At 35.1% G+C, this 15,024-nt stretch overlaps 1 protein-coding gene across 1 annotated transcript in view; it reads right to left on the reverse strand.

Moving 5' to 3' along the window:
* LOC126458053 (FERM, ARHGEF and pleckstrin domain-containing protein 1) overlaps positions 1-15,024 on the reverse strand; it is a 761,742-nt gene that overhangs the window by 64,775 nt on the left and 681,943 nt on the right. The window contains exons 13-14 of the mRNA XM_050094851.1: positions 8,927-9,041; positions 5,327-5,416 (exon numbers count right to left, since the gene is read on the reverse strand). Coding sequence (XP_049950808.1) covers positions 5,327-5,416; positions 8,927-9,041 — 205 coding nt within the window. The remainder of the gene's footprint in view (positions 1-5,326; positions 5,417-8,926; positions 9,042-15,024) is intronic.

A 15,024-nucleotide genomic window follows, 5' to 3' on the forward strand; every position in this document is an offset into this window, starting at 1 on the left:
TAAAAGGGGAAAAAAAAGAATGACTGGATACGAACCTGCATTTAATAATCCAAGAGCTCCATCACTTCTTCGGAAGGTTAAACTTCATCAAAGCCAAATATCCACTTGATCTGAGGTTTCCCGACTGATTATACAATACTTCCAAAATTATGAGGGATTTTACTTGCACAGATTAGCAGACTGCCGCAAAGCACAAGCCTCCAGAGAAGAAGAATCATCGCCTGATTTCATTCCAACAAGTAAAATTTCTGAATCATTTTGAGTGACTGAGCTATGACTGTGTTTCATATCATGAATGATTGATTGCTCGAACGAATTGAGAACTACATAATTACACATGGATTTTCTGTATAAATATGATTGTAACATTGGGGTGAAGGACAGAATTTTGGATTTTAATTCCGGAGGGCACAGAAAGAGAATAAAAGTTAAAGATGAATTAAAGGGAGATAAAGTGGTGGCACATTTGCACAAGGAAAATGAGAGGTATGAGGAGTCATGTGCAGGTGAACAATAGACAATAAGGCAAAGGAGATACAGTATTTATCAATCGAGAGAAGGCTTCAACTGGGTGAACATCTGCATAAATGTAAAAGTGTGTTTTCAGATGATGGGGTACAATTTGTTTCAAGAATGTGTTATAAATTCATAGAGAGAGTGGACGCAACACATATCTTGGTGTACCACCCAGTAAGTAATCCAGCCGAGAGGTTCATGCGAGAACTAGGTGGACTATGCAGAATGTACTGTAGCAAGAGGTGCAGTGATTGGGCTGGATATGTTCCTGTATTTGAGGGCATTATGAATACTGTGAAGAATTGCTCCACTGGTTTCTCTCCCTATGACGTCATGATGGGTAATAGGCCAGCAAACCTTATAGCTGAAAAGGTGGAATTTTCTGAGTTCTACAGTAAAATAAAGCAGCATTCACGGCGAAATTAAAAAACTGTTTGAACTCTATTACAGGCCATTAGAGGTTGTCAAATGTCCAGACCTAAATGCATACAGGCTCATCTACCCTAATACAAAGAAACCATTTGGTCTCTGGAATGTGAAAAGAGTTAAGACTGTTGTTGATAAGTGATATTGTAATGACAAATGGAGAAATTTGTGTTTCAGTATCTCAGTTGTATATGAGTAACAGGTTATATATAAAAACAAAGATGAGGTGACTTACCGAACAAAAGCGCTGGCAGGTCGATAGACACACAAACAAACACAAACATACACACAAAATTCAAGCTTTCACAACAAACTGTTGCCTCATCAGGAAAGAGGGAAGGAGAGGGGAAGACGAAAGGAAGTGGGTTTTAAAGGAGAGGGTAAGGAGTCATTCCAATCCCGGGAGCGGAAAGACTTACCTTAGGGGGAAAAAAGGACAGGTATACACTCACACACACGCACATATCCATCCACACATACAGACACAAGCAGACATGTCTGCTTGTGTCTGTATGTGTGGATGGATATGTGCATGTGTGTGAGTGTATACCTGTCCTTTTTTCCCCCTAAGGTAAGTCTTTCCGCTCCCGGGATTGGAATGACTCCTTACCCTCTCCTTTAAAACCCACTTCCTTTCGTCTTCCCCTCTCCTTCCCTCTTTCCTGATGAGGCAACAGTTTGTTGCGAAAGCTTGAATTTTGTGTGTATGTTTGTGTTTGTTTGTGTGTCTATCGACCTGCCAGCGCTTTTGTTCGGTAAGTCACCTCATCTTTGTTTTTATATATAATTTTTCCCACGTGGAATGTTTCCTTCCATTATATTGAGTAACAGGTTAAGTATGTTGGGAGTTTGTTATGTATATTTACTTATTGTTATGTGTGTACTTGTAAGAAATTTTGGAGGAATTATGGTGTATGTTGGGTAAATGCAACGTTACTTTGGGGGTTTGTTCAGTAATTGTATTCAGGAATTATACTGGTGTGTAGAAAGAGAGCTTATGGGGTCAATAGATTGTTTCTTAATATGGCAATGAAAGTTGCACCTAGAGCTTGAGGCAGGTATGTGGGGGTGGTGCCAGTTGTGAGCAGGCCAAAAATAAATAATGTCTTAGCAAGGGAAAGTATCTGTTAGTAAAAAAAATTGTGATATAATTACAGTCAGAAATTATATGCTGTGAACTGGTACTTAGTGTTTGCTGGGTGAAACAGCACATAATTTACCTGTTTAAGTAAAATGTTCATAAATTATAAAATCTGTAGGTGTGATTAGACACAGAGATTGATTCATAAGGGATCTGTAACTGTTTGAAGTTTGTCTGTGCAATTTGTTCTGTGCTTCAATATCTTTCACTTGTGAATTGGTAAATCAGAGAGGGTTTCAATAGCCTTATCACTGGGAAGCCATAGGGTCACAGTTACAGGCAACTTCTCATTTTGTCATCTGTTTGACACTTGTCAGTACATGGCTTGGCTGACCAGGAGTATAATGCGCTGTTGACTGTACTTTAATACGAGATGGGTGGTCTGCTGATGCACAGATGGAGCTGGGACTGTAGGAGAAGGTCCTCGCAGGTGGCAGCAACTGGAAGACTGCAGTAACATCATAACCAGGGAAGTGACACGTAATGATACAGAGAACTGATTTATTTATTCATATGTGTACCAAGATTGATTGAAACAGATCTAGGTATTCCAGATTTATTCTTACTTTTGCATCTCACTTCTTACTCATCCCCACTACCACCCATGAGTGCTAAAGTATTTTTTATTCTCATAGCATCTTTTTTTTCTTCTGATAGTAACCCATAGACAATTAAGGAGAGCTCTTTTAAACAGAGTGGACAGTGTCTTGAAAAGAAGACGAAACATGAAAGTTGAGAAAACAAAAACAACAATAATGAAGCGCACCAGAATTACGTAAAGTGATGCTGACAAAATTAGATTAATAAATGAGGTACAAAGAGCAGAAGGTAAGTTTTGATATTTGGGCAGCAAAATAACCAATGATGAAAGGAATGGAGAGAATATAATAAACACAATTTGGCAGTAGCAAGTAAAGGTTTCCTGAAATATATAAATATGTTAACATCAAATATAAAAGTAGACATTAGAAGTCTACTGTGAAATTATTTGTCTGGAGTGCTGCATTAAGTGCAAGTGAAACATGTATGATAAACAATAAAGACAAGAAGAAAATAGTTTTGAGATGTGCATCTACAGAAGAATGCTCAAAAGTAAATAGGTTGATTAAGTAGTGGAGATTAGTGAATTAGATTGGTGAGAAGAGTGCCGTGACAGAACTTGGTTAAATGTAGGAATACGATATGATAGACAAAGTCCCTAGTGGAGAATAAACAAAGGTAACTCACCACGTGTCTCAGGCTGTGAGCAGTTGATAGCCACACAAACAAGACTGAAAACATCACTAAGCTTTCACACAATATCTTTCTTCAGAATGAACTAGTACAGAACACACAAACTCACACACTGCTACATGTCCCAGCCAACAACATTGTACCAGTGTTGCAGCTTGACTCTCGTTTATGTCCATATCAAATATTAAATACATCAGCTATATGATGAAAAGGGATAAGTTGACAGGCTATGTCGTGAGGTGTCAAAGAGTGGTTAATTTGCATAAAAATTGTAGGGGAAGCCCAAGGCTTGAACACAGTAGGAAGGCTCAAATGGATATAGCTTGTAGTGTTTTTGCAGCGATGCAGCGATGAAGAAACTTGTGCAGCAGAAAATTAGAGTGGAAAGCTGCAACAATACAGTTTTTGGATGGGTGACAAGAACAATAAGAAGTCACAATTTGCCAAGTTTAGTTGAAACTGCATCCAATGTTTCAAAGTTAGGCTGGAAAACACACCTGTGTATATAACTCTTTTAATATCACTTTAGGTTATTCAATGTCTAAAACACATGAAAGTAACATAAAAAATCAAACAATGGAAAATCCGGGATAGAATAATGACAATGTTATTAAAAGATTAGATTGTTATTTACCATATAGCAGAAATGATGAGTCACAGATAAGCATGAGAAAAATACTGTCAAACAAGTAAGCTTCCAGCCAAAAGGGCCTTCATTGGATTTACACAACATACACAGTCACACAACTGTAACTATGTACGCATGCCCTACTTAAAGTATTAAAATGAGAACCATAACAATGAAGAAGTAGTCTGAAATGTGTGAAACTTAAAAAGATGTAATGGTTTCTGAACATATTAATGTCTAACGTTATCTGGTCAGGAAGAAATCGCCAACTACTCATACAGGAAACATATTATGTCACCTGACTGTTGCTTCCTGTTACTTCCTGTATTTGTTTGTCTACTATACACATTATATCATTTACAGCACAGCATGCTTTATGATATCACACATATTAATCTAAGCTTATATTTTATTTCTTTAGCAGTGTACACTCTAATGTATAGAATATGAGTTAAGACATTCATGTCTACTACTGTAAATCATTCTCATCAGTGAACTAGGAATTAAAACATACATGTTTTGTGCTACAAATCAACTATACATTAACTTTTTTGAAGATCAGGAGTAATGCTGTACCCTGCAAGTATTGCTTGGTATTTTGATGCTTATGGAAGAATGAATGTATGAAACTTTTTAATGGCCATTGTTCTTACATGTACCTTAATGAACAGTAATACAGTACTGGAAAGTCTTGGCAGGAATGCAAACAATAGAAAGAATTATACGTTGAGATGTCAGGGTACTTATGGACTGCATCGTCTAACACAAGACGACTCAAATAAGAGAGCAATTTTTTCTAACAGGCATCAGTTAAACACATACTTTGTACTTGATGATGGAAGGAGCACAGATAACCCCTCACTATATAGCTGAGGCACTGAGTGGGAGACAGGTGCATTAACATAGAAATTACAGTTAGACTAAAGCACAGGGACAATGTAGCACTCACTCTCACTCTTTCTCTCTCCATCCTCCCCCCCCCCCCCCCCTCGTGTGTGTGTGTGTGTGTGTGTGTGTGTGTGTGTGTGTGTGTGTGTGTGTGTGTGTGTGTGAATAAAACGAAAGAATGTCTACACAAATCTTGAATATTCTTCTCAATAATAATTTGGCAGCTATCTTTTGCATCCTGAAAGTACTCAATGCTGTCAGAGAATTACTCCAGAATATGATTATGTATTTTAGGTGTGAATGAAAACATGCATAATATACACATGCACTCATGATTCCTTGCTTATATGTATAGCTTTTCAGGAAGGTTAGGGTATAAACCTTCCATATGTAATACATAAAAAATAATATATAAATGTAACAACATTTTACCCTCCATATATGTTAACTGACACTATTATAACAGTAAACACTTATTTCTTCAAAAATCTTACCAAGTTAATTACTTCCAAATCTTTTCTGTATGTCCTTTCCGTCATCAATAACTCCTTGGCTATAAAGTAAGCACGGTCAATTGGAAATCTCTGAAAAAGACAAGATACAAGTAATAATTTCTCTTTTAAGACCCAAAATACAGACTAGGATCACAATTTCATACAAGTAAAACGAAAATGAATTGTTTGTAGGTTGCAGGATAGAAAGTTTAATCTGACTTGAAATACCTGCATTTTTAACAACAGAAAGGTATTTAAGCTTATTCAAAAACACATTTGATATTATAATTGCTCTTAGAACAAGCATTCTTGCCTAATAACCCCCCCCCCCCCCCCCCCCCGGTTCTCACTACCAACTCAGTGAATTCACTTACTATGCAAGCAAAAGTTGTATGGAAACCACTATTTGTATAAAAACCACTTATTTAAATCTTGAAATGTTACTGAGAAAACAATGAAGAAGGATGCAATTTGCTTACATGTTATTGCAATGACAGTGAATAACCAAAATTGTTGTACTTTTTTGGTGAGATCAAATGATGTCATATTTTGTGATTTTTGTAAACAAATGTAGCTGCCATTATCCTGTCAGTTCCAATTTGTAGATTTGTGTTGATAACATACAGGCCAAGCCACAATGGAACAGTATAAGGCAGAATTACAGCATCTTCCAATGTTTGTGCTGTATTTTCTGCATTACAGTGATAAAAATTTAGAAGTGTTGCAAGATTATGTTTAATTAGTGATTTCTCAGTGAAACATTATCACACAATAATGACCACATTTTGGAAAGTAATTTGAATTCCTAGATGAGTTCCAAGTAATATTGTGTTCAGTAATATCACACAGTGCATTTACCTATCAATAGCAGCAAATAAAACAACTTATTTAAGAAAATATGTCAATATTATTGGAGTTTATATGTGAATTTACATTATTTCAAATTAAACTTTCACATTACACACATACAATCACATGGTATCAATAAATCAGTGTTATTTTCATTTATCAATTTATGTTCTGGTATCTACAACAAGGAATAACTTACTGTACTCCTTAACTTTTATGTTCTAACAGTTATTTTATCTGGAAGGAGGAAAGACTCAAAAGGCAATGAATAATGACAAAATTTAAATATAATCCATGTCATTAATGGGTATCATATTTAGCACTACATTAGTACGGATGAAAAACAAGTGTGACATTAAATACTCAGATTTAACTTACATGTGGACTCAGCAAACTTCTCTTCTGGATGTATTTATTCTCATATATACTACTCACAATTAAGGTAATACACATTAGTTACAATTCATAATAAATCAGTTAATTCTTTATTTAAATTTCATTCACAGTTGTGTGTAATTTATACTGTTGACTAGTTCCAATTGTGGTTGTTCATTTTCAAACCAGACATGCACTAAAAGTGTGTATCAAAACAAAATTTCACTGACATATTTGGGAAACATCTGCACAACACATATTCACACAACAGATATGGAATTATCTACTACATGGATGATACATTCAATGGATGAAACTGATGAAACACATGAAGCTGATGTTGACTGTGTCACACATATAATAAGATTACTCCATATCTGTTGTATTATATGTGTTATGTAGACATTACCCAAGTATGTCTGTGGAATTCTGCTTTGATAAGCACTTTTAGTGCAGGTCTTGTATGAAAATGAATGGCTACATACAAAACTAGCCACCAGTATAAATTGCATGCAACTATGACAGAAATTTAAATACAGAATTATCAGATCTGAGTTGCTGGTCTCTCCCCAATAAAATGTTGCAATTGCATAAATAAATCAGTCTTTTGGGAGCTGAAAAGCTATGTAGCAGAATAATGTGATTCAGCTCTAATGAACCTGGGAAACCATACAATACAATGAAACAGTGGGCAAACATCTAAACTAATAGATATGGATAATTAATGTTACCTGTTTGCTCTGAAATAGCACCATTCTCATTAATGCTATTTCCATCAAGAATATCATAGGGACTTGAGACCAAAGGACAATGATACACCTTCCAAATTATATTCATTGCTACAGTGATCTGTGTCAGAAATTTTGAGACTCTCAATAGTGAGAGGAAATTCTTGTCTACTACATTCTACTATGTTCTGCTAAGTAAGTGATGTAGCACCACATTTTGAAAGCTTCATTCTCTTTTTCCCTAAACTGTTTATCATCCATGATTCACTTTCATATATGGCTATACACCATACAAATACTTTCAGTAAAGACTTCCTGACACTTAAATCTATACTCAGTGTTAATAACTTTTTCATCATTAGAAACATAGCCATAGCCAGTCTACATTTCATACTATCTCTACTCCGACCATCATCAGTTATTTTACTCCCCAAATAACAAAACTCATTTATTACTTTAAGTGTCTCCTTTCCTAACCTAATACCCTCAGCATCACCTGATTTAATTCGACTACATTCCATTATCCTCATTTTACTTTTGTTGATGTTCATCTTAATCACTTCTTTTAAGACACTGTCCATCCTGTTCAGGTGCTCTTGTAGACCCTTTGCTGTCTCTGACAGTAGTACAATGTCGCCGGCAAACCACAAAGTTTTTATTTCTTCTCCATAGATTTTTATACCTACTCTGAATTTTTCTTTTGTTTCCTTCACTGCTTGCTCAATATACAGATCGAATAACATCAGGGAAATACTACAACCCTGTCTTACTCCCTTATCAACCACTGCTTTCCTTTCATGCCCCTCGACTCTTATAACTGCCATCTGGTTCCTGTACAAATTGTAAATAGCCTTTCACTCCCTGTATTTTACACCTGCCACCTTCAGAATTTGAAATAGAGTATTCCAGTCAACATTGTCAAAAGTTTTTTGTTACTCTACGTATGCTAGAAACATATGTTTGCCTTTCCTTAATCTATTTTCTAAGGTAACTCATAGGTCAGTATTATCTCGCGTGTTCCAACATTTTTACGGAATTCACACTGATTTTCCCCAAGGCCAGCTTCTGCCAGTTTTTCCATTTATTTGTAAATAATTCATGTCAATATTTTGCAACCATGACTTATTAATCTGATAGTTCAGTAATTTTCACATCTGTCAATACCTACTTTCTCTGGGATTGGAATTATTATATTCTTCTTATACAGTACTTATAAGGTAAGATATCTAGAGGTATAATGACACATCCACAATATATTTTTTTCCAAATCAAGTTTAACAATCTCTCAATTGTACGTTTCTGATCTTCAGAAATGGTTTTTAGACTGTAAGAAAATAAATGTAATTTGAAACAATTGCACCAACATAGCACTCATACTTTATTTCCTAGGCACCTGACTAGATCAAGTCACACCAATGTTGATTCAATGGTGAAGTTATCATCACATAAATAAGTCTGTGTCTACAGAAGTTTACTTTGTCAAAATTCAAAAGATACCTTATTCATCTAGTTCTAAGAACTATGCATTTTTAACAGACAGATATTATTTATCTTCTACTGTAACAGGATTACCAATAGTCAGTTTGTAGATAACTAAAGCCATTCAGTAACTGCAAATTAGATTATTGGTCATTATTTGTAAGCTTACCTTCTTCCTGACTTCAACTTCACCATCAGCTGTTTGTTTCTGATTTGGAGTTTCATCCTTCATGTTCTTCACAGGTGAGACATCTGGTGATTTTATATTGTTATCACCTTTTACACTGTGAAACAATGACAAATGATTGAATCACCACAAATGTAATGCACTGTTGCACAGTAATTTTAGATATCATTAATCACAACATTGCACAAAAATGTACCACTGCTGTTTTAATACATATGTTCATACTACATAGTGCACTAGAAAAATTTCAAATATAAAGGCTTGACTTCTCACAGCTAAGCCAGAAAATGTCATTTGAGCGTAATGATATTGTATCACAATTGATTTCTTACGCAAGGGGGTTAACTATGTGCACTATCAGGGCCATAACAAAAGTTATTTCAAAGTTAGGGCTGGAACATAGTTCCCAGTGTCCATAATCACTGTGTTTCATGTCCACATCATTAAACACAATTAATGTTGTACCAAGTCATGAAATACTTCCCAAATAGATAATTTCTTTACAAAGTAAAAAGTGCAACGATTACTATACTGTATTATTAAAAAAGATGAATATTGTCGATAATTATGAATGAGTTAGATAAAAAGTGAAGCTGTTCACAGCCCAGTGATTTGTTTGAAAACAACAGTGATGCAAAGGTCCCAATATAAGGCTGAACTTTCAGCTGACTTATCCAACCAGCTGTAGGAGGATCCACAGTTTAACGTAACTCCAAACAGTTGTACAACATAGCATTACATTACATTAACAAATCACTGCCAGAGGTGAAAAGAAACAGTACATGGCAATTAATTCCTATGACTGATGAGGAATTTGTAATTTGGCAATTACTGAGTAACTGAGTCACAAATATGATATGTAGTAACACACAATTTCAGTTCTGAGTGAGTAGGCACAGTGACAGCTTTACAGTGTGGGCACAGAGATCATTTTGTCCAGAAGAAAATAATTTGGTCAATTCTTTAAAAAATTTTCTACAATAATTTCTTAACTCAGTAAATACTTCTCAAATAGATAACTGGCTTTATAAAGAGAGCAGAACAATAATTACTTTAATGTCCTGTCACATCTCAGGAATTGTTATGTTATGTTATGTTATGTGGTTTATTCATCTCATTACATACAATTTTCAAATCATTTGATTTGATGTACAGGAGACATGTCAAGGTTTACAAAAGAAACTTTTTTTCACTTTTTTAAGAGAACTACAAAAGTTTACATTATATTTTACATTTCTAAGTTACAGCTACACATGTACATAAAATAATAAATGTATTACAATCCCTGTGTTCAGATTGTGAAGCTGTCCTCAATGAATTCATCGACAGAATAACAACACTTTTCCACCAGGAGAGTAAAGAGCAATCTTTTCAGTGAACCAATCTCCATTTTAAATATATTACTGCCTTTTATTTTATTGAAAATTTTTAACCCCATATACTCTGGCGTTTGGGCATAAAGTTTTAAACGATGTGTTGGAAGTTTGAAGTTATCTCTGTGGCGAGTGCTGTAGTTGTGGTCAAAACGGAAATTGTCTAGTGTATGTTGATTTCTATATAGGAACACCACCATCTCATATATGTAAAGTGAGGGGATAGATAGTACTTTTAAATTTTTTAACAGTGGTCGACAGGATTCCCGTTTTTTTGCAACACACATGTTTCTAATTACTTTCTTTTGTAATACTAGGAGCCTAGTGACATTTGCTGAATTTCCCCAGAAGATTATGCCATAACGAATAACTGACTCAAAGTAGCAGTGATAAACTATCTTTCTGGTATCTATGTTTGTGGCACCTGACAAAATACACATTGCAAATGCTAAGTTGTTCAGTTGATTTGCTAAGTAATCTATGTGTACCTTCCAATTTAAATTTTTGTCAAGATTTAGGCCTAAGAACTTCACGTGGTTTGCTTCTGTGATATCCTGATCATTGCAAGTTATCTTTATTTCACTCCTTTCTACTGATTTAGCTTCAAATTGCATCATTTTGGTTTTAGTTACATTTAGTTTTAGTCCATTTTGATAGAACCAAGATTCAAGTTTTTCTAAAGTGTTTTTGGCTTTTTCTGGAATATTTTCAGATACCTCACTTTCAATTAGAACTGATGTATCATCAGCAAATAAGACTGAATGAACATCAATAGCAAGTGGTAGGTCATTTACGTAAAAAAGAAACAGATAGGGACCCAATATCGAACCTTGTGGGACTCCTTGGGGAACTGTTTTCCAGTCTGATGAATAATTGGTTCCATTTGAAGTTAAAATTACTCTTTGTTTCCTACCTGACAGGTAAGAGCTAAACCATTTTAAAGCAGTGTCTCTGATTCCATACATCTGTAATTTGTGGAGGAGTAATGCATGGTTCACTGAATCAAAAGCTTTAGTCAGATCACAGAATATACCTGTGACCTTTCTACCTTTATCTAACGTGGAGCATATTTTTTGGATAAACTCATTTATAGCGTTCGCAGTGCTTTTACCCAGTTGGAATCCGAACTGGTTTTTAAAAATTATATCATTTACAATAAGAAAGTTATTAATTTGTTTTGCTGCAATCTTTTCAAACACTTTAGAGAAGACCGGCAAGAGAGAGATAGGGCGGTAATTCCCCATATCTTCTGTCGATCCTTTCTTGAATAGAGGTTTGATCTCACCATATTTCAATACCTCTGGAAAGCATCCCTGTTCATAAGATTGATTTATAATAGTTGACAGTGGTTGGGAAATAATATCATACACATACTTGATTACAGATGTTGTTATTTCATCCCACCCATGTGAGGTTTTGTTTTTTAGAGACAATATTTCCTTTTCCACATCCCTTTGGGTTATTTTTTCAAATTGTTTAAAAGATGTGTTCTGGCTGTTTTCCAAATTTGTGATGCCCTGATAGAATGTCATATCCACATCCGATCTTACTACGTTTAGGAAGAATACATTGAAACAACTTGACATCTGAACAGGGTTTACTATAATTTCATTTTCATGTCTAATTTTCAAAATCTCATGAATTTTTACTTTGGCTCCTAGTTCAGACTGAACAACTGACCACACTGCTTTTGTCTTATTTCTGTGTTCTCGTATGAATTTATTATTTGCCATTTTTTTAGCTGCCGCTACAACTTTCCTAAATACAGCTTTATACTGTTTGACATAAATGACAAAATCTGGATTTCTGTTTGATTTTAACTCATTGTGGAGCTCTCTCTTTCTGGCACTAGAGATCTTTATTCCTGTTGTAATCCATTTGAGTTTACCATTAACCTTCTTTTGCTTATATCTACGAGGAAATGATTCATTAAATACCTCTAAGAAACAATTTAAGAATTTGTCATAGTTAATCGAGCTTGAACTATTGTAGTCTACAGGCCAGCTTATTATACTTAATTTACTGCGGAATAAATCCATTTTACTTTTACTGAGATCCCTTTTTATACACACTTCTGGAGACTTTAGGTTATTTGCTTTTGGGAGCTCAATAAACAGAGCTGAGTGATCTGAAATACCCAAGTCTAAGCAGTATTTGTGCTTATTTCCACTGTCAAATATGTAGTTAGTAATAATATTATCAATGCAGGTCACTGATCTGCTGTTTTCCCTAGTGCCTTCAGAAAAATTTAGCTTGAAACCAGATTTCTGAATTAAGTCACGAAATTTTGTGGAATCATTGCTTTCAACTAAGACATTTAAGTTGAAGTCTGCTGCTATAACAACATTTTTCTTACTTTCTTTCTGGAGTTTTTCCAGGAGGCATTCGAATTTGGTTAAAAACACTTTTGTTACTGCACATCCAGGAATTCTGTAGATTGCTATAACCAATGTATTCAGATCACTCAGCTCTACAGAGCAACTTTCAAACACGCTCTCTTCATTTAAATAATTAAAACTATCTCTTACTGTATAACTTATGGAAGAATTGACAAGAATGCAGGAGCCTCCACGAGATTTGCTTATTCTACAAAAGCTAGCAGCTACCTTAAAATTATTAATACTATTTAGTACTTTTATACTATCTTCTGTTAACCAGTGTTCATTTAGGCAGATTATTTTAATATTTACGGATTCTGAAAGCAGAATTTTTAGTTCGTCGATTTTTGAGAATTTACGATTTGGTAGTTCTGCCCCTAAGCCATTTATATTCAAGTGCATCAATAGATCATTTTTTCTTTTAGTTATTTCGCGTGCATCCTTTGTTTGGTACCTAAACTTTTTATTTTCAGTTTGAATTTTTTCTTTGTCACCCCTATCACAATGAATTAGTTTCCCTTGCTTCTTAGGACTTTACACACGTCTATGAACATTTTACTAAGGTTCACAGAGCCTAATCTATTCAAGTGCAGGCCGTCTTTTCCCAGACACTTGCAGTTTAAGAATTTGTTTGGGTCAATGAATACTGCACCGAGTCTGTTGCACTGTTCCCTAATGCCGGTATTTATTCTGTTGATGTAAGTATCACTTACCGATCTTCGATGAATGATTCCACTAATTACCAGCCTGGCTGTTGGGTATACAGTTTTCGCCGATCTAATCAGATTCCGAGTTTCATTCACGATTTCTTAACAATTTCTTAACAATTATCATGAACATAATGTAAGTAGAAAACCACACAGGCTCGGGCAACATCACAAACCATTTCTCAGGACTCAAAAGAAGCTGGTGCAACAGACCACACAGCATTTTGGCATAAAATTAACTTCTGTTGTGACAAATTCTATGTATTTTTCCTTAGAAAAGGGGTATACCATTCCAGTAATAAAGAATAAATAGTTGTTGTTATTATTTAATCAACAGTTTAATGGGGAGGACGCAAAGAGTTTTTTGCTATCACATCACATTCAAATACTGTGTAAAAGTATATCCTGCAACAAGGCTGTCTTACCAGGACTAACACTGCAGAAAAGGTACAGACACACAATAACATCCCTCAAAACCAATGAAAAATGATACAACACTGAAAAGCTCAGTCACCAGATTGTTGCTACAATTTACTGAAACAGTAATTTACTGTTGGTGATAGTGTATGTGATGCTAACTCAAATGTCTGCATTGTTGTTGCAGTCGTGTTAAGTTGTAAAGATTGTCGAATGCCTGTGGGGTCTTCATGTCCTGTCTGGGTTCCGTATAGCTCATTTATGTATGTTGAAAATGTATACTTTAGTAAGTAATACAACATTGAAATGCATACACAATTTGTCCATTAAATATGTATTACACTATAAGCTATTTCTTCCCAATTAATGCCTGAAAATTCTATTGTATACTATACTTTTTCATGTAAAATCTGCTGTGGTGTGGCAGCCCAGTACGAAGACTGGAAAATTTATATATGGTAAGCATACAATACTGAAATATATACTGTATTTAAATTATAACTGTTGCCTTTCAGTGTAGCTTTATACAAGGTATGTCCATAAAGTAAGTTCCGCTTGGTTATACAAAACAAATGTGTACAGATACAGAAAAAATATTTATTGTACAAAGCTCTACAACTGTTAAACTACTTTTCTCCATAGCCTCCGAAATTTTGTACGCACTTTTCATGGCATGGCAGAAGTTTTTGTATGCCTTCTTCATAGAAGGTTGCCGCCTGTGTATTCAACCATGTGATAACATGTTCTTTCAGCTCATCATCATTGTTGAAGTGCTGACCACCAAGGATCATGAGATTTGCAGAACTTCCATAGCAAGGGCAATAAGTGTAAACTTACAGTTGTGCTTAATCTTCTCTTCAATTGTGTGAACCAGTTCATCAGTAACCACAGACGGGTGTCCACTTCGTTTTTCATCGTGCGCTTGATCACGTCCTTCATTGAACAGTCTTGTTAAGTCCCATAGTGCTCAGAGCCATTCATTGAACAGTCTGACCCATCTTCTAACCACTGAATCACTCATAGCATTTTGTCCATAAACCTGACAGATTAGCCTATGAATTTCCTTTGGTTTAATGTCCATTGCATTTAGAAAACGAATCACAGAGCTGATTTCACATGCGGCGGCATTTTCAAATACAGCTGACATTATAAAGAAGCACCACAAAGCACACGTTGACAGCAATGATCTGAAAATGGCATACATA

The sequence above is a fragment of the Schistocerca serialis genome, chromosome 2 (genome assembly GCF_023864345.2).
Source record: "Schistocerca serialis cubense isolate TAMUIC-IGC-003099 chromosome 2, iqSchSeri2.2, whole genome shotgun sequence".
Classification (NCBI taxonomy): Eukaryota; Metazoa; Arthropoda; class Insecta; order Orthoptera; family Acrididae; genus Schistocerca; species Schistocerca serialis.